Source organism: Mirounga leonina, unplaced genomic scaffold (assembly GCF_011800145.1).
Source record: "Mirounga leonina isolate KUSES-001 unplaced genomic scaffold, KU_Mleo_1.0 Mir_169, whole genome shotgun sequence".
Classification (NCBI taxonomy): Eukaryota; Metazoa; Chordata; class Mammalia; order Carnivora; family Phocidae; genus Mirounga; species Mirounga leonina.
This window is the reverse complement of record NW_023270431.1, coordinates 2,021,861-2,044,789: the sequence shown is the minus strand read 5'-3', so window position 1 is coordinate 2,044,789 and position 22,929 is coordinate 2,021,861. Positions and strand designations below refer to the sequence as shown.

General features: G+C 35.5%; 1 protein-coding gene across 1 annotated transcript in view; it reads right to left on the bottom strand.

The window, feature by feature from the left end:
- SAMSN1 (SAM domain, SH3 domain and nuclear localization signals 1) overlaps positions 1–22,929 on the bottom strand; it is a 248,619-nt gene that overhangs the window by 188,974 nt on the left and 36,716 nt on the right. The window contains exon 2 of the mRNA XM_035015130.1: positions 19,173–19,220. Coding sequence (XP_034871021.1) covers positions 19,173–19,175 — 3 coding nt within the window. The 5' untranslated portion in view covers positions 19,176–19,220. The remainder of the gene's footprint in view (positions 1–19,172; positions 19,221–22,929) is intronic.

Genomic DNA, 22,929 nt, shown 5'->3' with positions numbered 1-22,929 from the left:
AGCATAATAATATTTTATGCAATTATTCTCCAATCTGGAAATTCACTTTCTATTTTTTGCTCTTCTTCATTAATCTTTAGATTCCCACAAGTGAAATTTCTGAGTCAAAGGGTGTATGTGAACATTTCTAAGGCTCTTGATAAATACTGCCAAATTATGTCCAAAAAACCTATACCAAAACCTCACAAACAGTGAGGAATGAATATCTCACCATACTATTGCCAACAAGGAGTACTATTATTTTTAAAACAGCCTTCTTAATTTTGTAACCTTTTTTTCTGAATGTATAGTTCTCAACTGGATACACTTTTAAGTATACTAGTTAACAATTTGTGTTCTATCTTCAAAAAATGTCTGTTCAAAAACTTTGTCATCTGTCTATTGTAATTCCTAATGGATTTTTCTAATTAATTTTTATAAGTATTTTATAAGTTGAGTCTATAACCCTTTGTTAGTATGTTGCAAATATATGATTATGAAGTTGTTTATAAGTGTTCAAAAGTACCACATCTTTTATGATTAAATCTGTGGATCTTTTTCCCATTCCTTCATCAACATTTCTGGTTTTAATTTTACATTTAATTATTTAAACCATCTGAATTTACTTTGACCTATAGTATGAGGAAAGGATCTACAATGTTTTTTCCCCAAAAAACTTTAGTCAATTTCTCCTTATCTCTTTTTCAAAATCTCTCTCCTCCCAATGTAATGTATGATATCATTTTCATCAAATATTAAATTTTAATATATGTAGGGTTCTGTTTTTGCCCATTTAGCCTTTTCTTTTGATCTGCCTACTCTCAAAGCAGTAACTTTCTAATATAATATTAATGCCCCATTATAATTAATTTCAATATCTAGCAGGTAATTTTCTGTTGTTTTCTTAAATCTTTATAAGTTATTTCTTCCAGATAACTTTATAATGGTTCAGCCTGTTAAAAAAGCCCAATGAACTTTTTATATCTATTATATTAAACATTAAATATTATATTAAACATATAATGTTTGTATCTTTGCAATATGAAACAGTTTAAGTCTTATTTTTATATTTCCTGGTAAATCCTATGGTTTTCTTTATGTATCTTGTTGTTGAAGTTATTAGTATATATGTAATGCTTTTCATGCTACTATAAACAGAATTTATTTTCAATCTATTTTCATGTAGATATGTTATGATCTACATATTTCACATATATTTCACTGCTGCTAAGTAGAAAAGCCATTAATTTTATATACTTGTCACTTAAACTTATTCACAAAATAGTTTTTAAAAATTAATCTTGAAGAGTTATCTTTATACCGTTACATAAATGATGATTTGTTTTCAGTTTTACATCTTACTGTGTTGGCTAGGAATTTCAAAACAATAATAATGGTGAGCTTTCTTGTTTGCTTCCTTGCTTCCCCTCCCCTTTTTTTTAAATCTGGAGAAAGTTGTCTATTACATGCAACAGGTAAATTCATCTATGTTTGCACCTTTAAGTATTTTGTTAGCTCTCTGCTTGAGATACATATTCTTTGAGCTAAGAAGCATACTTCTATTTCTAATATTTTAGAAGTATTTTTTGTTGTTGTATTTTTAATTATTTGTTTTTAATTCATTAATTTAAGTATAAAATTTTACCAGATAGATTTTTGGTATCTGTTGATATGTTTTAGAAACCAGTAAATAAAGAGAAAAGATTAAGTATTTATCTGTCTCTCCTACATGAACTATACCACTAGATAATCAAATAAAAGATCAGGAGACATTTCTCTGTATAGACATATTCTAGCTAATAAATAAGAAATGAATGATAAATTAGAATTTCACAATTTGCAAACTCTAACAAACTAATGGAACAGACACTGACCACCAAATACTAATTTCCAGGATGTGCAGAAGACCAAGGAATGTATTAAACTGTGCCACAGGGTAGCAATCAGCCAAATACATACTCTGGAAAACTCTATAGGCAAACCTGATTATTTTAAACAAATAAATTGTAAGAACAAAAAGAGGGGCACCTGGGTGGCTCAGTTGGTTGGGCATCTGACTCTTGGTTTTGGCTCAGGTCATGATCTCAGGGTCCTGAGACAGAGCCCCACATCAGTCTCTGTACTCAGCATGAAGTCTATTTGAGATTCTTTCCCTTTCCATCTTCCTACCCCCTCCCTTCCCCTTCCCCTCTCCCTCAGCTCCTCCTCCTACTTGCTCGCTCTCTCTCCCTCTCTCTCAAATAAATATATAAAATCTTTTTTTTTTTTAAAGATTTTATTTATTTATTTGAGAGAGAGAATGAGAGACAGGGCACATGAGAGGGGGGAGGGTCAGAGGGAGAAGCAGACTCCACACCGAGCAGGGAGCCCGATGCGGGACTCGATCCAGGGACTCCAGGATCGTGACCTGAGCCGAAGGCAGTCGCTCAACCAACTGAGCCACCCAGGCGCCCAATATATAAAATCTTAAAAAAAAAATTAGAACCAAAAGATATGGAAGGAGGCCATAAGCCAAGGAACACAGACAGCCTCTACATGAGACAAGGAAACAGATTATCCCCTAAGGCCTCCAGTAGAAATGCAGACTTGTTAACATTTTCATCTTAGCCCACTGAGATCCATTTCTGACTTCTGACTTCAGAACTACAGGATAATAAATTTGTTTGCTTTAAGCCACTAAATTTGTGTTCTTTTTTTACAGCAGCAATAAGACATTAATAGTCTCTAATCACCCTCCACTTTAAGATCATAATTATCTCAGAGAAGGATTATCCTTGATCACAAAAATAGCATTGGTCCCATTATTGACATAGATGCAGCCAGAGTGGTAATAAGCCTCTGAGCTTGTTTTACCAACCTAGAGCTGTACAGTATCAAGCAACCACTGAGGCTTTAAACTTAAAGCCTTTAAACTTCTGAGAGTTTCCATAAAGAATTTCTGGTTTGACCTTTATAAACATCTCATTTGTTCTTCTAAGACTAGAAATCCAAACCCAAGAAAATATCTACTCCAGATTTCATGTGTAGTACGTTATAAATTTAAGTGAATTCTATTCTAAGGGTCCCCAAGTTTTTCAAGGTCCATGCCCTGCAAAGAACTGACCATCTTACTACCTGTTAGGGCTGGAACCCTGTGAGTCAATATTCCAAAAAACAAGTCCTTAAGAGTAATGATTAAGTTTTCAAAAATGTCATTAAATGTTACATTTGATTTATACAAATATAACAGTGATATAACATACAATATTCCCGAGATAATATATATAATATACAAAGAATATAGCAAGAATATCAAGTAAGGAGGTTCTGGAGTAGGGCCTAAATATGTGTAAAATTTCTTCCCTAAGTGTGATGTTCATCTCCAATTGAACACCACTGGCCTAGAAGATGCTAGCTTTTGTTGAGTGTGGGATTTGATTTCACTCTACTTATAAGCTCCTGAGATATCCTGTTACTGTCTTATGGATGCTGGCAGAAGACATGTGACTCCTTGGTCAGAGGCAAAGGACTTTACTACTTACATCACAGCAAGCACGTAAACATAAAATTGCGTTAGTCTTCCTTGTCCCCAGATCCCACTGGGGTGCCAGAGGCTGTACACGCATGGAGTTCATGTCACAGTCTGAGGAACACTATGTTTGGGGAAATCCATTGCTACTACAGAAAGCAGTAAGTAAGGCTTAATTTTTGTCTCAGAAGGAAACATTGCTTCATCCCTCAAAGTTAATCATGAGAGCATGGTCCTGAGAATTGGCGGAGGTGAAAGAGCAGTCAGGGCCTTGAAATCTCTGCATTCCCAGCAAGACACACAGGGCATGAGAAATCCTTGGATAGCTGTCTTTTTCAACATAGTCAAATGAAAAAAGTAAGGCTGTGGTGAAGTAAACATTTTTTTTTTTTTAAGATTTTATTTATTTATTTGACAAAGAGAGAGAGTTAGTGAGAGCAGGAACACAAGCGGGGGAGTGGGAGAGGGAGAAGCAGGCTTCCCGCCGAGCAAAGAGCCCAATGCGGGGCTCGATCCCAGGACCCCGGGATCATGACCAGAGCCGAAGGCAGACGCTTAACGACTGAGCCACCCAGGCACCCCTGAAGTAAACATTTTAAGTAAAAACTGAAATGTGACAGATAATGCTATAGTGTTGTTGCTTCCCATCATCACATAAGGCAGTCTAGGACTCTGATAATTATGCAAAATCTGACAGACTACTTCATAAGAAATTTGATCAGTGCTTCATGAGAGGTTAAAATATATTATGGAAAGCAAAACACTGACAAATTTCCAGGGACTTCAAATAAAGCATATAATTTCTGAAATATTTATATTAACATTTTACCTTTGCAAATTGAACCTAGGGAAGACTGAGTGTCCCTTCTAATTTGACAGCTTTTCCCACATAACTCTTATAACAGGGTAGCAAAAAGAACTAATTAGTTCTAGCATCTCTTTTTATAAGCAAAAGAACAAATCTTTGTGATTTTTCAAGAACCCTCTGGGAAATCCCAAAGATAGTTCAGGAGTACAAAATATGCTGAAATTTTTATTTTATTTTTTCTAAATTTAGGACCTGAATTTGGAAGGTGAAAATCAAAATATTTAAGAGGAGATCTGGGGCACTCATGTAGTTACCTATTTAGGTACTGTGACAATAAAACATTTAAAAATAAACATGGAAAGTAGGATGCTTGTAAAAAACCTTAGCTCCTTCACAAATGAGGAACCTTTGTTCTTCCTTTTTTCATTTTGCATAATGGAGAAATAAGTCAATGAAAAGCACAGAAAATTATTCTAGAAAAATACAGCATCTCTGCTAATTTATGTGGACTACACAGAAGGTAAAGAATACCTTTCATATTGTACAGGAAGACAATCAGTAAGCCAAGGAAGCAAACTCACTGAGTAAGCTTTGCTAAAACTGTAACCTATTTCATATCTTTTTTTAGATACAAGTATTATATACCAGGGCCAAAAAAATTCAGTTTCCAAATTTCAGCCTTCTTTATGTTTTTCCTATTATGAAGCTAACTAATGTTTCACCTTGGACAGATCTCAGGAAGTTTGCGAGGTAATAACTTATTTCATAGTAGATACTATTTATGTTTGTATACAATGCATTCATCCTTGTGATCTTAAAATGGATCAATAAATATTTTTAAATTTCTGTTTTAATTCCTAACATGGTAAATATTGATATTTATAACTCACATGAGCTAAAGCTCCTGGGATCTTCAATGAGTCTCAGTGAAATGGGTTCGGGAAATAGAAAAAAAAAAAAAAAAAAAAAAGCTTGAAAACTGCTACTTTAAAACAAAAACACTCTTTTTCTATAAAGTATGCACAGTTACATTTCTCTGTTATCATTACTCCCAGTATAGTTTCAATCATTCATATTAATTAAACTGTTTAACAAATAATCACAGAGAAAACGGGAGGGGGCTCATTAATAACTCATATGCAAGCCTTTTAGCAGATGAGTAAAGCACATGGATACACCATACAACTTTCTAATGTCACACAATTATCTTAGATACTTTCTTAAAATGGCAGAAATGAACACAACCGTTAACAAGCATCAAAGATATTTCTCGATAGCATATACAAATGAGAATAAGGTATATGAACTTAAAACATGCTAGTACCCAATAACTATATTATTTGGAAATTTTCTAGGCCTCCAATGATTATCCATTCAATTTGGTATCTTGGAAATTTTCTTCAAGCTGACATATTATAAAACATAATAACTGTCAAAATAAATTTTTGTCAGAAAAATTACTTTAGGTGAATACAAATTTACTTTTTTCATAATCTTAAACTTTACATAATAGTAATTATTGGTTACTGTGATCAGTAAAAGAAAAAGCACAGAAAAAACAAACCTAAATGGAATAGAATACATGCTTATGTCTTACTTAACACTGATAAATCAGAGAAGACATAGCTTTTTATGAAGCCAAAATTATTGATCTAGTCTCATTTATAAAAGATTCACCTTTATTGTGTAAACCTGAATTCTTAAAACATTTCTAAGTTAGCTTTTTTTAAAAAGATTTTATTTATTTATTTGACAGAGAGAGAGAGCACAAGCAGGGGGAACGGCAGGAGAGGGAGAAACAGGCTCCCTGGTGAGCAGGGAGCCCGATGTGGGGCTTGATCCCAGGACCCAAGGATCATGACCTGAGCTGAAGGCAGACGCTTAACCAACTGAGCCACACAGGTGCCCCTCTAAATTAGCTTCTATAAGAATTTTTAAAGTTAAGTACATTTAAAGTATTAGAAGTTTAAAATGTATTATTTTTCTACAAATTTTAGTAGTGCTCAATTTTTGGTATGTTAATAATTTAATCAGAACAAAGCTCCTTTGAGAGACTTTATAATCTAATTTATTAAATATCTTCTAGGAAGATATTTTACACTAACACAAGAGGTAAAAGCCTTTCTGAATCAAAGAAATATAGACATACAGACTCATAAAGTGCTTATAGTTTCAGATTTAAAACTTTAGCTGCAAGTCAACTATAAAGAACAAAATCTTAATGGTCCACATATTAAAGAGCTATACTTCTCCTCAGTGCACAAAATTCTTGAGTAAATTGAGCTGAAAATTAGACAAATCAACGAACAAATAAAGAACAATAAACCAGATTTTCTCATCTCTCACCCAACAGAGAAAAGATCTACCATCTACAGAGATTGCAAACAGACCATAAAACCAAGCTTCCAGTAACTGCTGCCACCAAGGGTACCTAACTCACAAACCGGAAAAAAAAAAAAATGACTAGAAAGGAAAAAAATTTCAGAAAAAGAGAATAAATTGTAGTCCTATTGCCACTTGGGATTCAACCACTGGGAGCCAAGCAAGAGGTTTTTGGCTTAGGCTACTTATGAGATGCCCTCCTCCAGCAGTGCACATTACCAGACAATGGCAGGTGAATCCACTGGGCTTCTTGGTGGGACCTCCAAAACTGGGAGGTTTTGGATGGAGGTTTTGGATCCAAACTTTGGATGGATGTCGCATGAGAGAGAGCAATTCTTTTTTCACTGGCAAAATTCATTTGTATGTCTATGGACAAGAATCATTTGCATTGCTATTAGTTATCTGCAAGAGTTATAAAATAGCTCAAAGACAACAAAAGGCATAGAGAATCCTTGGAATCATGGAATAAAATAACCCAGAAGGATGTGCTTGGACAATCATTTTGGCCCATTTTAAAGTCTCATGATTTCTTCCTATACCTATAAGAAAAGTTTTAAAACTATCATCAGTTTCTAACTTTGTTATATTTTAGAGGCCAAAGTGATCTAGAAACTACAAAAAATGATTTACAAAGGAATGATCTGAATGATAAACTATAAGACTTCTGAGAAACAGAAATCAAAACTCAAGTGAGTGATAAAGTCTCCTTTCTGTAAGTGAAATCCATTGTCTGTTCCTCTTAAAATACACTGTTTCAATTCAGTTGTAGGAAGATCCAATTAAAGTTATATTAACTAAAGAAATCTAAAAACTGGTAGATCATACAAATAATCTAAAACAAAAATGTTAATTCGAATGAAACTTACTTATTATATCATGACAGAAATGTTAGCTGCTTGAACAAACACCCATATTTCAATGTTAACAATATAAAGTTTTATTTCTTGGGCATAGAAAGTTCTAATGCCTCAAGAGCTTTCATGGCTGTCTCTTCTTCAAGTGAGGACTCCTGGATCTGAGTTCCTTCCATTATGTGGTTTTGCCATTTTGGAGTCTTTCACTTCCAGACACACAGAGCAAGCAAATGAAGGATCCCACAGGCAATTTTAGGCACTAAGGCTAAAGTTGACTTTCAACACTTAGATTCACATCATCTTTGTTTAAAGTAGGCACATGCCCCTAACTCAACTGCAAGAATGCTGAGCGATGTGTTCCTCATGTGTATGTAGAAAAAAGGAACAGATTTCTGAGTAGCCAGCCAGTCACTTCCATAATCATGATGACTGATTTAATTAATTTTCAGTCAAAAACAATTCCTTATAAACCATGAAAACTTATTTTTTTCTTAACTCTATTAATTTATAGTCAGTGGAAAATTGCCCAACTCCTTGACTCCTTGTCACCCTGAAGACCCAATCTGGAAGACTATTAACAGAGCAAAAGCTGTAACACATTCAGAAGAGGACAATCACATGGAAATAAATGAGCAGTGGAGCCAACAGGGGTATCAACGTGTTTTTCAATGCTTCATGCATCATCAGCTGTTTATTTCAATATTTTGTATGTCATCAGCACTTTGTCTGACAGCTCCATTTGTTCACTTTTCATACTCCTTTTGAGTAAACAGCACATATAATAGTTCCATTTTAGAACAGCACATTAATCTTCCCTTGTTAAGGGATGACTTGTCCTCGCACTTATCATCACACCTCTCTTGTGATATGACATCATCTCCTCATTTGCTGAGATAAATGCCAAACAACAAAAAATCACACAGGCATTTGAATTTCTATGTTTGTCTATTTGATTTGCAGCACAACTTAGAAATATAGGGAAAAGAGGAAACTAGTCATTGATGGAGCTATTCTTTTTTTATTGGCAGTTTTGTATTTTCCACATAGTCTGTACTCAATATTGAGACTCTAAAGGTCTAAGCCAATTGGGTGGATTGCCCAGTAGGTTAAATCAAACCATGCCAGAAAAGCAAAACATATACCTCTATACAGCACAGTGGAATGGCAACAAGTCTTCCTTGCCCTTCAGCATCCAGGGGGAGTCTGTTTTCTAGAACACTGAGTAATAACAGCGAACAGCCAACTGCTGTATTTAAAGCAATTCTGCAAATTTTCCTTTTAGAAAATGAGCCATGAAAGTTGTGATTCATTTATAAATAACTCAAATATAAATACAAGTTAAGTCCTGTCTAGAAGGTAATGCAGAGAGACTGCAAAATAGTAGTGTTTGTGTACTGAGAAAGGGCATTCAGTAGCCATGTTTCACCCCAAGTTAAGTACTATCATTAAATTCCTAATCAAATTCTTTTTAGATTTACTATAATGCTCTGAAAAATTTACCTCAACACTAGCTCTCATCCTTTCTGTTTGTAATCTCAGTTTGGAATTTGACTACTGGAAAATACAGGGGAAAGTTGCTGAGTTTGGGATTATAACACCTCACTGTGAAAGATATATTGAAACTGAAAAAAGCACAGTCAACTGAGATGAACTGGTTTCCATACAAGCAGTTAATATAATAATAATATAATTTGGAATGAAAATCATATAGTGTATTTACTGTTTACCTTTCATCCATAATAAATTATGGGGTATAAAGACTTAGAAGAATAGAAAATTAGAAAAAAACAAAATATCCACAAATAATGAATAAATTGCAGTATGTTCAAACAATAAAATACTACATAGCAGGGAAAAGGAATAAAATACAGCTATACCTATCATTGTGAAGAATTCTCATGAACATAAATGTTAAGGGAAAAAAGGCAAGCTAACAAAGAACACATTGGTATGAGATTAGTTATATAAGCTCTTAAAACATACAAGAAAATATGATTACATATTGCTTAGGGGTATATGTAGTTAATTTGTTTCACGTACAGTGGAAGGTAAACACCACTGACCTCCCTGAAGAGGCAAAGAAGTGGGCCATGATCAGAGAGGAAAACATAGAGGACTTCAAATACACAGATAATATTTCATTTGTTAAGCTGCGTGGTGGCTGCATTCATTAACTTTATACTTTTTTGTGAATGTAAATATTTGCAAAATAAAATTTAATTAAAAAAAGTGTGCAGTGACCCTTGACCTTAGAAACATAGAACTCTAGTGTGATAAGAAATATATATTTGATCTTTGTCCACAGTTCCTGACACAGATTTTCTAAAATCTTCAGAATTCCCTTAGTGATAGGGATAATAGCAGTACCTTTTGTAATTAATAAAAATCTTCTTTCAAGCAAACCTGAGTTTATGCTAAGAAGGTGACTTTTGGTATGCCCTTACACAGCTTCAGGATGGGGACTGGTTGCCACATATACCAACCATGTGATTAGAGAGTTGAAACTTTCAGCCCTACCCTTGGACTTAAGAGATTGAGTTCATCATCTATGGCCAATGATTTAGTCAATCATACCTACATAATGGAACCTCTAAAAATCCGTAAACAATGGGGTTCAAAGAGCTTCTGGGTTAGTGAACACATCAAAGTGCTAGGAGGGTGGCGCATACATTGAGAGGGCACGGAAGTTTTGTGCCTTTTCTCCCATACCTTGCCCTACACATCTCTTTCACTTGGCTGTTACTGAGTTCTATCTTTTATAATAAACTAATAATAGTATTTTTTCCTGCATTTTGTGAGCCCTTCTAGCAAATTATCAAACCTGAGGAGGGGTTGTGAGAATCCCCTGAATTTTTTTTTTTTTTAATTTTAATTTTAATTTTTTTATTTGACAGAGAGAGAGAGTGCACAAGCAGGGGGAGTGGCAGGCAGAGGGAGAGGGAGAAGCAGGCTCCCTGCTGAGCATGACCTGAGCCGAAGGCAGACACTTAACCTATGAGCCACCTATGCACCCCAGCAATTGCATTTTATTTTTTTCATTTTATTATTTTATGTTAATCACCATACATTACATCATTAGTTTTTGATGTAGTGTTCCATGATTCACTGTTTGCGTATAACACCCAGTGCTCCATTCAGTACGCGCCCTCTTTAATACCCACCACCAGGCTAACCCATCCCCCCATCCCCCTCCCCTCTAGAACCCTCAGTTTGTTTCTCAGAGTCCACAGTCTCTCACGGTTTGTCTCCCCCTCTGAATTCCCCCCCCCCTTCATTTTTCCCTTCCTACTATCTTTTTTTTTTTTTTAACATATAATGTATTATTTGTTTCAGGGGTACAGGTCTGTGATTCAACAGTCTTACACAATTCACAGCACTCACCATAGCACATACCCTCCCCAATGTCTATCACCCAGCCACCCCTTCCCTCCCACCCCCACCACTCCAGTAGCCCTCAGTCTGTTTGTTTCCTGAGATTAAGAATTCCTCATATCAGTGAGATCATATGATACATGTCTTTCTTTGATTGACTTATTTTGCTCAGCATAATACCCTCCAGGACCAACCACATCGTTGCAAATGGCAAGATATCATTCCTTTTGACGGCTGCATAATATTCCATTGTATATATATACCACATCTTCTTTATCCATTCATCTGTCGATGGACATCTTGGCTCCTTCCATAGTTTGGCTATTGTGGACATTGCTGCTATAAACATCGGGGTGCACGTACCCCTTCGGATCACTACATTTGTATCTTTGGGGTAAATACCCAGTAGTGCAATTGCTGGGTCATAAGGTAGCTCTATTTTCAACTTTTTGAGGAACCTCCGTACTGTTTTCCAGAGTGGCTGCACCAGCTTTCATTCCCACCAACAGAAGACATAAACAGACATTTTTCCAAAGAAGACATCCAAATGGCCCACAGACACATGAAAAAGTGCTCAACATCGCTTGGCATCAGGGAAATCCAAATCAAAACCTCAATGAGATATCACCTCACACCAGTGAGAATGGCTAAAATTAACAAGTCAGGAAATGACAGATGTCAGTGGGGATGCAGAGAAAGGATAATCCTCCTACACTGTTGAGAATCCCCTGAATTTATAACTGGTTGCTCAGAAGTACAGATGGAAACCTGAGACTTACCACTGGCATCTGAAATTGATCTGTGAGGTAAGTGCCAACTCTGAGTAGTTAGTGGCAGAATTGGATTGAATTGTAGGATATTTAGGTAGTATACAGAAAACTGGAGAATTGGTTGTTGGATAGAAGAAAAAAGCACACATCTGGTGTCAGTTTAGTGAGTAGAAACACTATGAGATCTAGCTAGGGAGAAAAGGCATTTGTACATAAAAAAGTAGATGACAATACAAAATTATAAATGTATATATTCCAGATGAGTCCTACCAATAATATTTCTGGGGTCTTTGAGAAATCTTTCCTGGAGAAGATAAATGATCTTATTATCAAAGAGGAAGATGAAGTAGGGAGAGGATTAAGAAGAATGAGATCCATGTCCATAAAATCATAAATGCCTATCCTCCCACTCAAACGTCATCTCCATGAGGGCAGGATCATCTGTTGTATTCAGTACTGAATGCCCAGTCCTTGGCACAGGTAATCTCTATACAGAATGACTTTGATGGAAGGAAGACTGGGATTCTCTAATACCCAGGATATTAGACATAGAGAGCACATAGGCATATTGACAGGTTAGTAATGGACTTTACACAGTGGTTATCAACTTCATAGAACTCTTTCCTTCAGAGGACACATCAGTAGATATTTGGGGTTTAACATCTGTAGCTGATAGATCAACAATGGATTAGAAAGAGAACTTAATTCTATTTATTAAGAACAGAATAGAGACACCAGAAATAAACCCATATTTATATGGTCAATTAATCTATGACAAAGGAGGCAAGAATATACAATAAGGAAGAGACAATCTTTAAATCAGTGGTGCTGGGAAAACTGGACAGCTACATGCAAAATAATGAAACTGGACTACTTTCTAACACCCTACACAAAAATAAACTCAAAGCATTAAAGATCTAAACGCGAGACGTGTAACCATAAAAATCCTAGATGAGGCAGTAATTGCTCTGATACCAGCCATAGCAACATTTTTCTAGATATGTCTTCTAAGGAAAAGGAAACAAAAGCAAAAATAAACTATTGGGACTACACCAAAGTAAAAAGCTTTTGCACAACAAAAGAAACCATTAAGAAAACAAAAGGACAACCTACTGAGGATGCCTGACTGGCTCAGGTGGTAGAGCATGTGACTCGATCGCAGGGTCATGAGTTTGCTTTTCAAATAATACATCTGATAAGGGGTTAAGATTCAGAATATATAAAGAACTCATACAATTTAATAGCAAAAAACAAAACAAAACAATCCAATTAAAAAATGGGCAGAGGACCTGAATAGACATTTCTCCAAAAAAGACATACATATGGCCAACAGACACATGAAAAGATGCTCAACATAACTCATCATCAGGGAAATGCAAATCAGAACCACAATGAGATATTACTTCACACCTGTTAGAATGGTTAAAATCAAGAAGACAAGAAACAGCAAGTGTTGGCGAGGATGTGGAGAAAGGGGAACGCTCATGCACTGTTGGGAGGAATGTAAATTGGTATAGCCACTGTGGAAAACAGTTGGGAGGTTCCTCAAAAAATTAAAAATAGAAATATCATATGATCCAATAATTGCACTATTGAGTATTTACTCAAGAACACTAACTCGAAAAGATATATGCACCCCTATGTTTATTGCAGCATTATTTATGATAACCAAGACAAGTAACCTGAGTGTCTATCAATAGACAAATGGATAAGGAAAATGTTGTATGCACACAACACACACACACAGGAATATTACACAGCCATAAAAAGGATGAGATCATGCCATTGGAGACAATATAGATGGACCTAGAGGGTGTCATGCTAAGAGAAATAAGTCAGACTGCGAGAGACACATACTATATGATTCCACTCATAAATGGAATCTTTAAAAAATAAACAAGCAAAATCAGAACTATAAATATAGAGAACAAATTGATAGTTGCCAGAGGGAGGGTGTGGGAGGACCTGGCAAAATGGGTGAAGGGGAGAGGGAGATATAGGCCTCCAGTTGTGGAATGAGTAAATTATGGAAATAAAAGCAGAGTATAAGAAATAGAGTCAATAATCTAATAGTGATGTAACGGAACAGATGGTAACTATACTTGTGAACATAGCATAATGTATAAACTTTGTCAAATCACTTGTTTGTATACCTGAACCTAATGGAATATTGTAGGTCAACTATACTCAGATTAAAAAAGGGAGGGAGAGAACTTAAAAGAGTATATCTGAAAAAGCAATTATTTTGATACCTTAAAGTAACACTTGGTGCTCCTATAAAAAAATTAAAATGGAATGACAATATGTATACCATATCTTCTTTAGCCATTCATCTGTCGATGGACTCTTGGGCTGCTTACATAATTTGGCTATTGTAAATGATGCTGCAATAAACATAGGGGTGCATGTAGCCCTCTGAATTAGTTTTTTTGTATTTGGGGGGATAAATACCCAGTAGAGTGATTACCGGATCATAGGGCAGTTTTATTTTTAACTTCCTTTTTTTCTTTTTTTTAAGATTTTATTTATTTATTTGAGAGACAGAAAGAGAGCAGGGGAAGAGGAAAGGAAGAGGGACAAGCAGACTCTGTGCTGAGCATGGAGCTGGACGCGGAGCTCAATCCCACGACCCTGACATCAGGACCTGAGCCAAAACCAAGAGTCAACTCTTAACCAACTGAGCCACCCAGGCGCCCCTATTTTGAACTTTCTGAGGAACCTTCATACGGAGCAATATACAGAGTTGCTGAATCACTACCGCTTCCACACTACTGTTGTACACCTGAGCCTAAAATAACACTGTATGTTAACTACACTAGAATTAAAAAACTTAATTAAAAATGGAATGGCAATAACAACAAAATCTGGACCATTTCAACCATTAATGTCAAAAGGACTGAATTGAGAATTAGTAAGCTAAAATAAGATTTCCTAGTTTTTTGTTTTTTGGGGTGTTTTGCCTTTTTTTTTTTTACTTTTTTATTGTTATGTTAATCACCATACATTAGATCATTAGTTTTTGATGTAGTGTTCCATGATTCACTGTTTGTGCATAACACCCAGTGCTCCATGAAGATTTCCTAGTTTATACTCGTTCTTGAAGTGGGATGGAAAAAGAACTGAAGCAAAATACTGAATATTTTAAATGATTCTGTGTGTCTTAAAGAGAAAAAAGGCCTCGGAATCATTTGCAGGCTCTACGTTACAAGACGAAATAAAAAGTGAGAGGTCTAAAGTGACCTGGCTAAGATGTGTGTCCATAGGATGCCCAAGAAACCAGACGGTGTGAAGCATTAAGTCAAACAACTGCAAATTCAACAAAAAAAATCAATCTGGTAGAAGCTTATTTGTGGGCTGTCTTTTTCATCTCTTTTCGCTATCACTCTAGCAACACACATACGTGAAATTCCATGCACGTGAGAAATAAAAGATAAAAGATGTATAAAACACTTAGAACAGTCTACTATGTACTATGTTCTCAATAAATACTGACTACTTTGCTACATTAGGATTATTTTTTTTTAAAGATTTTATTTATTTATTTGACAGAGAGAGACACAGCGAGAGAGGGAACACAAGCAGGGGGAGTGGGAGAGGGAGAAGCAGGCTTCCCGCCAAGCAGGGAGCCTGATGTGGGCTCGATCCCAGGACTCTGGGATCATGACCTGAGCCGAAGGCAGACGCTTAACGACTGAGCCACCCAGGCGCCCCGCTAAAGTAGTATTATTACTGGATTTGAAAAAAAAATTTGATTGCATTCATGAAGTCTCCTTCAGTGCCATCTCTTATTTTAACTATGGCTTCACATCACCTTATCCTAAAATTCTACCCTTTACCCAGTATCCCAGAGAGGAGTGCTTGCACCAGAATGCACCAACCCCCGAGAATCCGAAGCATGCATGATGATAGTGATTTCTACTGTGAAGAAGAAATAGGGCTTCTGTAATCTGGTCAATGTTCAGTTTCCCATTGTGTATTATTTGGCTTCTGTTGGTGCCAGTATCTGCTGCTTTGCTTCTATTTATATCATCTTTATCAAATAATAGGACTAGCAGGAGAGTTGGAGCTGGGAGGGGATGATGAAGAAACCAAATGTAGGAAACCTTCCACAATGGCTTCACATCACCAGTACTAGTAGGAGGTTTGTTATAGGACTAAAATATGTACAGAAATATTCACGTATCAGGAGATCCAAAGCCTAATCCAAACTATCTACCTGAGTGACCTTGGGACAAGTTACTTAACTTCTGTGAATGCAACAATATGTTCAAAGTAGAAAATCTTCCAGATCCCTTCTAGTTTAAAATTCTGATTCATTGACCCTGAATTTTCCAAGATACTCAAGAATCACCTATAAAGAGCAAGTTCTTTCTCCTCTCTCATCATACTCTCATTTCCAATATGTGCTATTACTCTCTAATTTTTTTAATGGAATCCTCTGGCAAAGCCAATGATTCTTCCATTACTCACCATGAACAAAAAGGCCATATTCGTTTTCTGACCTCCAGAAATATCTGAATAAACATGTGGTATGTTAAGAACCCAGAACCTGGAAGATCTGGGTCCAACCTCTGAAGCTACCACTTACTAGCAGTTTTAAAGTAAAAACAATATCAAATTTATAGTATTGGCAGTTATCCTGGAGATTTTTGTCTTTGATTTCATTTACTTTACCGAAGACTAAACACATCCTGTGAGACTCAAGATACATACTGCTGGAGTCTTGATGGAAACTTAGTTTCTTCCCACAGTACTTTGAAACCAAAGGATAAGAAAAAAAAAAATTAGTAGCAAAAATGTTGTTCAAATAAAATCCAATGTGCAAATTCAATATATGATCAAATCAAAGTGATGCCAGAGTCTTAAGGATCCCCCATTGGACCTCTTCCTTCCCAGCCCCAGAGCACAAACAACTCAGTCCTAGAACCTTCAAAGCCGCTCCTCAAAGTGGTCATCAGCATCCCCTGGGAGCATAGCAGCAGTGAAGATCTCAGGCCCCAAGCCAGGCTAACTGAATAGAATCTACCATGTGAGGAGATCCCTAGGTGGTGTGTGTGTATAATAAACTTGAGAAGCACTGATCTAGAATACAATTTAAAAACCACTGAGTTACCCCATGCTGCTCCCCTAATTAAAATCTCTGGTTTAGCTTTCTTATTGCCTATCTCATAGTGTTGTTGAGAACATGAGTGTGAACTCATTTTGTAAACAAAAGGTACTCTTATTAGTTCCAACTTCCTGGAAGTTTCTGCTACCTTTCTTCTTGTGTTCCAGTTAAAACCTCCTTCAAATTCCCATTGCAAAGAATAATTCCATATAGTAAAAGTATCCCTATGTCTTAACAGATATTCCATAGGAAAAATGCTTGATTTGATTATATAATTTTTATACAATAATTCCATATGTGTTATTTCCCCAACCTCTGCTAATCTAAGTCACTTTCATTGATTGAAATATTTTATGGTATACTGTTTTCACTGTATACTGAGTGAGCTATATTTGGTAAGTTAATAAGTGCTTTATCCAGATACCATACTTAAATCCTCTTAAATCCAAGCAGCACATCCTACCTCCAATATTTGAAGTAATGAAGTAAACAAAATAGAGAATAAAAGGTGATTAATAACTAATAAACACTCAAGTAAATATACTGAACGACTGAAAGAAATTTGAAGAATAGAGTACAAACAAGTTCAACATTTCTCTCTCTAACTTTTTCTATTTTAATCACTTGTTTTTACTTGAAAATTCACTTCAAAGGGGCAACTCCTTAATGGTTGATTTTTCCAATTGATAACGTGATACGTAGCAATATATTTATTTTGACAAGTTTCCAAAAAGCTCAAAACCATGCAGTTAACCTGAGGTTGTTGTGAAGAGATTTGATACATTATGCTTTTCTTTTTTTTTTTTTTTTTCATTATGCTTTTCTTGAATGTGTTCTCTCTAGTGAATTAATTTAGGAAGGAAACCCATTTCTATAACTGAGCTATGAAATGGTTAGATGATCTCTTGATTTTTTTTTTTTACTTAATTATAAGAGTCATCATTAGAATACTTAGAAACAAAGAATATTAAAATGTGGATGAATTTTTCTCTCTCCCTTTTTCTTTCTCTTCCAATATAAGCTCTACAGATATATGCATCTACTGGGAGGAAAAGGAAGAAAGAAAAACGGACTCCACATCCATATTGAATTTTCCTGGCAAATGCAAGATATGTGATATTTCCAATCACCTGTACATATTACACTGAATCGTGTAATTTTAGAGTGAGATTCTTAATGATTACTCTTACACATACCACACCCACACCCCATTCTCTCTCCAACCTATTTTCATTTCCTTCCCTATTTCTTTATATTATTCTGTTTTTATTTTTTGCTTTCATATTCTCTTTTTACAGTGCTCTAGAATTTTTAAAAACTATAATAAAGTAGCATTGAGTTTGTGAATTCAGAATGCTGGAGGTAAGCAGGGGCAAAGGGTTTCTTTAAGTAATACACAGAACTACAAAATTTTAATAAAGTATATACTTGCTTATATACATACCATACAGAAGAAGCAAGGAGTGAGATATTTTTATATTTTATTTTAGGGGTGGGAGACACAATTCAGTTCAAAAGAGGTATGTTTGACCAAGTAACTTGATGACTGCATATCTGAGTTAGTTCATTTGTAAAATGAAGCTAATAATACTTCACCGGCTAACATGAGATTAAATGTGTTATACATAAAGCATCTGACAGCAGTGCCTAGCAAATAGTATTTAATAAATAAATAGCATCACATTAAAAAATTAAGGGGTTACATGGACATTGTATATATTAATCATGCTATACTACTAAAAAATAGCTTTAATAGCAGAATTTCTATGTTGGGCATCCTGTTAATTGTAATAATTATTAGGAGATATTAGTATTTAACAGAAAAGAAATAAGAACATTAAGCCAGTCATCCAAAATCATACAATGAGTTGACAGTATAATTAAAAATAAAAACAAGCTTTTCAAGAAAAGGTATACCCTTTTGATTCCTTTGAAATCAAAATAATTGTCAGAAAGAAGACTAGTCGTTTTCTGTGATGAATATTTTTAGCAGGGGGAAAATGGGCTTAAAAAAGAAACAACATTTATATTATTTGGAATATTTCAGTTTTACATAAGTTTTTTTAAACTGCCTCTTCCACATAGAAAATAAATTTCCCAATATAACTATTCCAAAAATATTTAGTAAAATGCTTAAGAATGAGAAAAATAAGTACCAAGAGACTAACAGCATTCATCTTGCTTCCTTACTGAAATAAACTTCCTTGAAAATCAAATAACCCACAAATGTTTACTGAACTGAATTTGTGATTAGTAGTAGTCCAAGTATCATTGGAAATGCAAAAGAAGTTATGACACATAAACAGATAATTAAGACAATATACATATAGTCATATATATATGACATATATATAAAGTACCTTGGGGCATAGCTGAAGGACATCCAACTCACCATGGCAGAGGAAATTCAGACAGGAATACCAGTGTTAGAGTAGTCATTCTAGAAGAAATAGAGAAAATAATATTAAGCTGAAGAAGATGAACTGTAAATGACTGGTAATGAGGGGTGGTAAGAGGGGGAGAACAGCCAGGCAGAAGAAGGTAAATGGGATTACAGGACCAAGAGGTACCGATATGCAAAACTTGCAAAAAACTACAAGCAGTTCAGTGTTATAAGCCAGAGTTCTAGGCAGTGGATGGTAAGAGATGAAACTGGATAAGTAAGATCATGAATGATTGTATATACTGTCGGAGGAGTGTGAAATTTAGTCTGTAGATAATGGGAAGTTGTAAAAAGGTTCTGTAGCAGCATGAGTTAGTGTTATTGACATCTGCAATAGATCTCTCTGGCAGTTCTATAGAGGATGGACTTGAAGATGACAAAACTAGAGGCAGCTAGATCAATAAGGACATTCTTGTGATTGTCTAGCCAGAATTGAGGTAGTGGAGACAAAAAGGGGAAGGAGCAGAAAATGTCAAGAAGTACTTAGGCATTAAAATTATCAGAATTTATGGCTGGATAGATATGGAACTGCGGAAAAGAAAGATGATTAAACAGAAAGTTTAGGAAGAGGAACAATTTTGAGAGAAGATGACATATTCAGATTTCAAGATATTAGGATCGAGGTAATGATGAATGGTTGACAGAAAGTTGGATATATGAGTCCAGAGCATAGGATTAAGCCTGGGGGATATGGCTATTGAAATAAGAGTGGACAAGATTGCCCACTGAGTTTTTAAAATGACAAATGATCAAGGAAAGAACACTGAGAAAAACTAACATTTAAAGGATGAGTCATGAGGAAGAAACCATGAAGGAAGCAGAGAAGAGATGTGAGAACCAGCAAAAAACCTGGGTTAAAGAAGATAAGTGTACCAAGGATCAAAACAGATGGCAACCTCTATTGAATGCCCACTGGCTATACCAAACAGAAAGCTATTTGTGACCTTAGAGATGTCAGTATATGTATTGTGGGGGACTGGGAAAATAGATTGTAGTGAGTTCCTTTGAGGAGGAGAGGCTGTCTGAAAAGACCTTAGAATCTCTCTTGGTTAATGTAGGCAGGAGGTAATGTCCCACCACCTAAGGTCTTATCTTACGAGGTGAAGCAAACTGACACAGAAGTGTCCAACGTAAGCTATGTACAGAGACTAGACAGAGAAGTCTGGCCCAGATACAGAATTATGGTTCAAGGCCTAATAAAATGTTCTTACTTGGGAGAAAAGCAGGATTTCAAGTAGAGAACTGGTCAGTGGAAAAAGAAAATGCAAAATCATTAGAAATCAGAAGCAAAGAAACCACAAATACGATTAGCAGTAAGGTTGACTTTTGATGCTGTATCTTGCAAATTACCCAGGAAAAATTCCTTAAATACCAGCAAACAGGACAGGTCAAGTTCCAGAGAATGGGGTAAGTTAGAATGTGCAAGCAAGATAAAGTGGCTGCAACTAAGGAAGAAGAGTGTGGCGATTAAGGAGCCAGGGAAGCATAGGAAGCAATTAATAAAGCAATTGAAATGCTCAATCTCGGAGAAATATGCAAGGACACCATAACTAAATTGCTAGAACACATAAAGAAGTCTGGGAAGTATATTAACCCAAGGAATAAGAAATGGACAAACCAAGAAAGATTAGCACTTCAGAAGTCAAAGATATGTGAGAACATCCATCCCTTAAGATACAAATTACTCCATAAAGATTTGCTGAATGAAGAAATTAATGAATAAACAAACTAATGGAAAAAATAATAAATGAGATTTACAACAGTTTTATCTTGTTCAACTTTACATTAAGATGGCTACATAGTAACCATTCTTCATCTAAAACTTTGACCTTTTTAAACTGTGCATGAATTATCTCATTCATACACCCAAATTTCTCTAGACAAGAGTTATTTTACAAAAGTAATAATTTTTCCCCTGGAAAATTAAATAGAACCAGTAGAAACCATTTATGAAAAGCATTCGTAAGCACTAAAAATTAGTTTTCTTCCACAACTATCCTATTTCCCAGTGTGTTCTCTCAACAGGGAAGGTATTAATCTGTTCAGTTTTATCCTAGAATCATATTTTTACATTAATTAAACATATAGCATATGCACTAAGCATATCCTCACTAAAGGGGATACCTTAGTAAAAACAGTAAAACATACTTCTATAACATAGCAAAGTAGAGCCATTAGAAGAATAAATTAAAAGATAATTGAATAATTCCTAGGATAACCTGAGAAGATAGGAAGGAAGATTGTGTCTGGAGGACAAAATGATAGAAAAATAAATAAAAATGATGACTCATAGGTATACCTTTGATTTAATAAAATAATAAAAAGGATTGTACTTTGAGTCAGCAGACAAGGGTTCTAGTTCTATGGTTCTCTTTGTATTCTAGGACAAACATTTTAATATATTTGTGCTTGAGTTTCCTAGTTCTTGTTTTCATTCTTTACCTCCCTTACTTGCTATGTGGAAGCCATAGTGATCTTTTAAAAACATAAATCAAACCGTATCACATCCTTGCTTAAAGCTCTCCAAAAGTTTCTTGTTACAACTGGAATAAAATCTAACCTATTCCTTAAACCTTCATCAGCTGTCATGAACAGAACCCTGCTTACTGGGGCGCCTGGGTGGCTCAGTCGTTAAGCGCCTGCCTTCGGCTCAGGTCATGATCCCAGGGTCCTGGGATCGAGCCCTGCATTGGGCCCCCTACTCCGCGGGAAGCCTGCTTCTCCCTTTCCCACTCCCCCTGCTTGTGTTCCCTCTCTCACTGTGTCTCTCTCTGTCAAATAAATAAAATCTTTAAAAAAAAAAAAAGAACCTTGCTTACCTCTCTGATCTTTCCACTGTCCCCCTCATTCACTGTTCCTGGCCTGCTTTATATTCCCTAAATTCTGAAAAGCTCAAATTTGCTATCTATCAGTTTAGAACAGTGAGCCCAGGTCCTCCTGTGGTTGGCTATTTCTTGTCATTAAGTGGCAACTCAAATGCCACTTCCTTGGAGATGTCTTACTTGGCATTCTATTGGAAAATAGTCACCCCACCCTCATCCATCTATCTCTATTATATAATTATGACTTTTCTTTATAAAACTTACCACTATTGAAAATCATATCTTTTTCGTTATTTGTGTGTTTGTATATATTATAAATATCTCCATGACAATTTTATTCATCAATGAACTCTCTGGCTCATAGGTAATGCTCCATAAGTAGTTGTAGAAGAGAAGAGAAGATGGAAGGAAGAAAGGAAGGGAAGAAAGGGAAAAAGGAAAGAAAGGAGGGAACTGAATAATTAAAATATTTGATAATAAAATGAAAAAAATATGGAAAAGTATACTGGAAATAAACATCAAGACATTAGTTAGATACTACACCATACTTAAATATTTGTAAATGACACAGACTTGCTTTGATTTAAAGGAATTCACATACTATTGTTTTCATTTTCTTGATATTTCGGTGAAACCTGAACAATACAAAGATTCTTGTGCATATATAGATGAGTGAGTGTGGGTATGTGTTTTCATTTTCATGGTTTATTTGGGTGAAACTAGGGTAGAAAAAAACATCAGAGACACCCTCAGAGCACATTCAAGATGTCAGCATTTGCAAACCCATGTGCTACTCTGCTAAATTACACTCCTCCAGCTGGCTTGATTACTTTTGAAGTGGATAAGCTAACAGTGCCAGATCACACCCAAGCAGTATATACTGT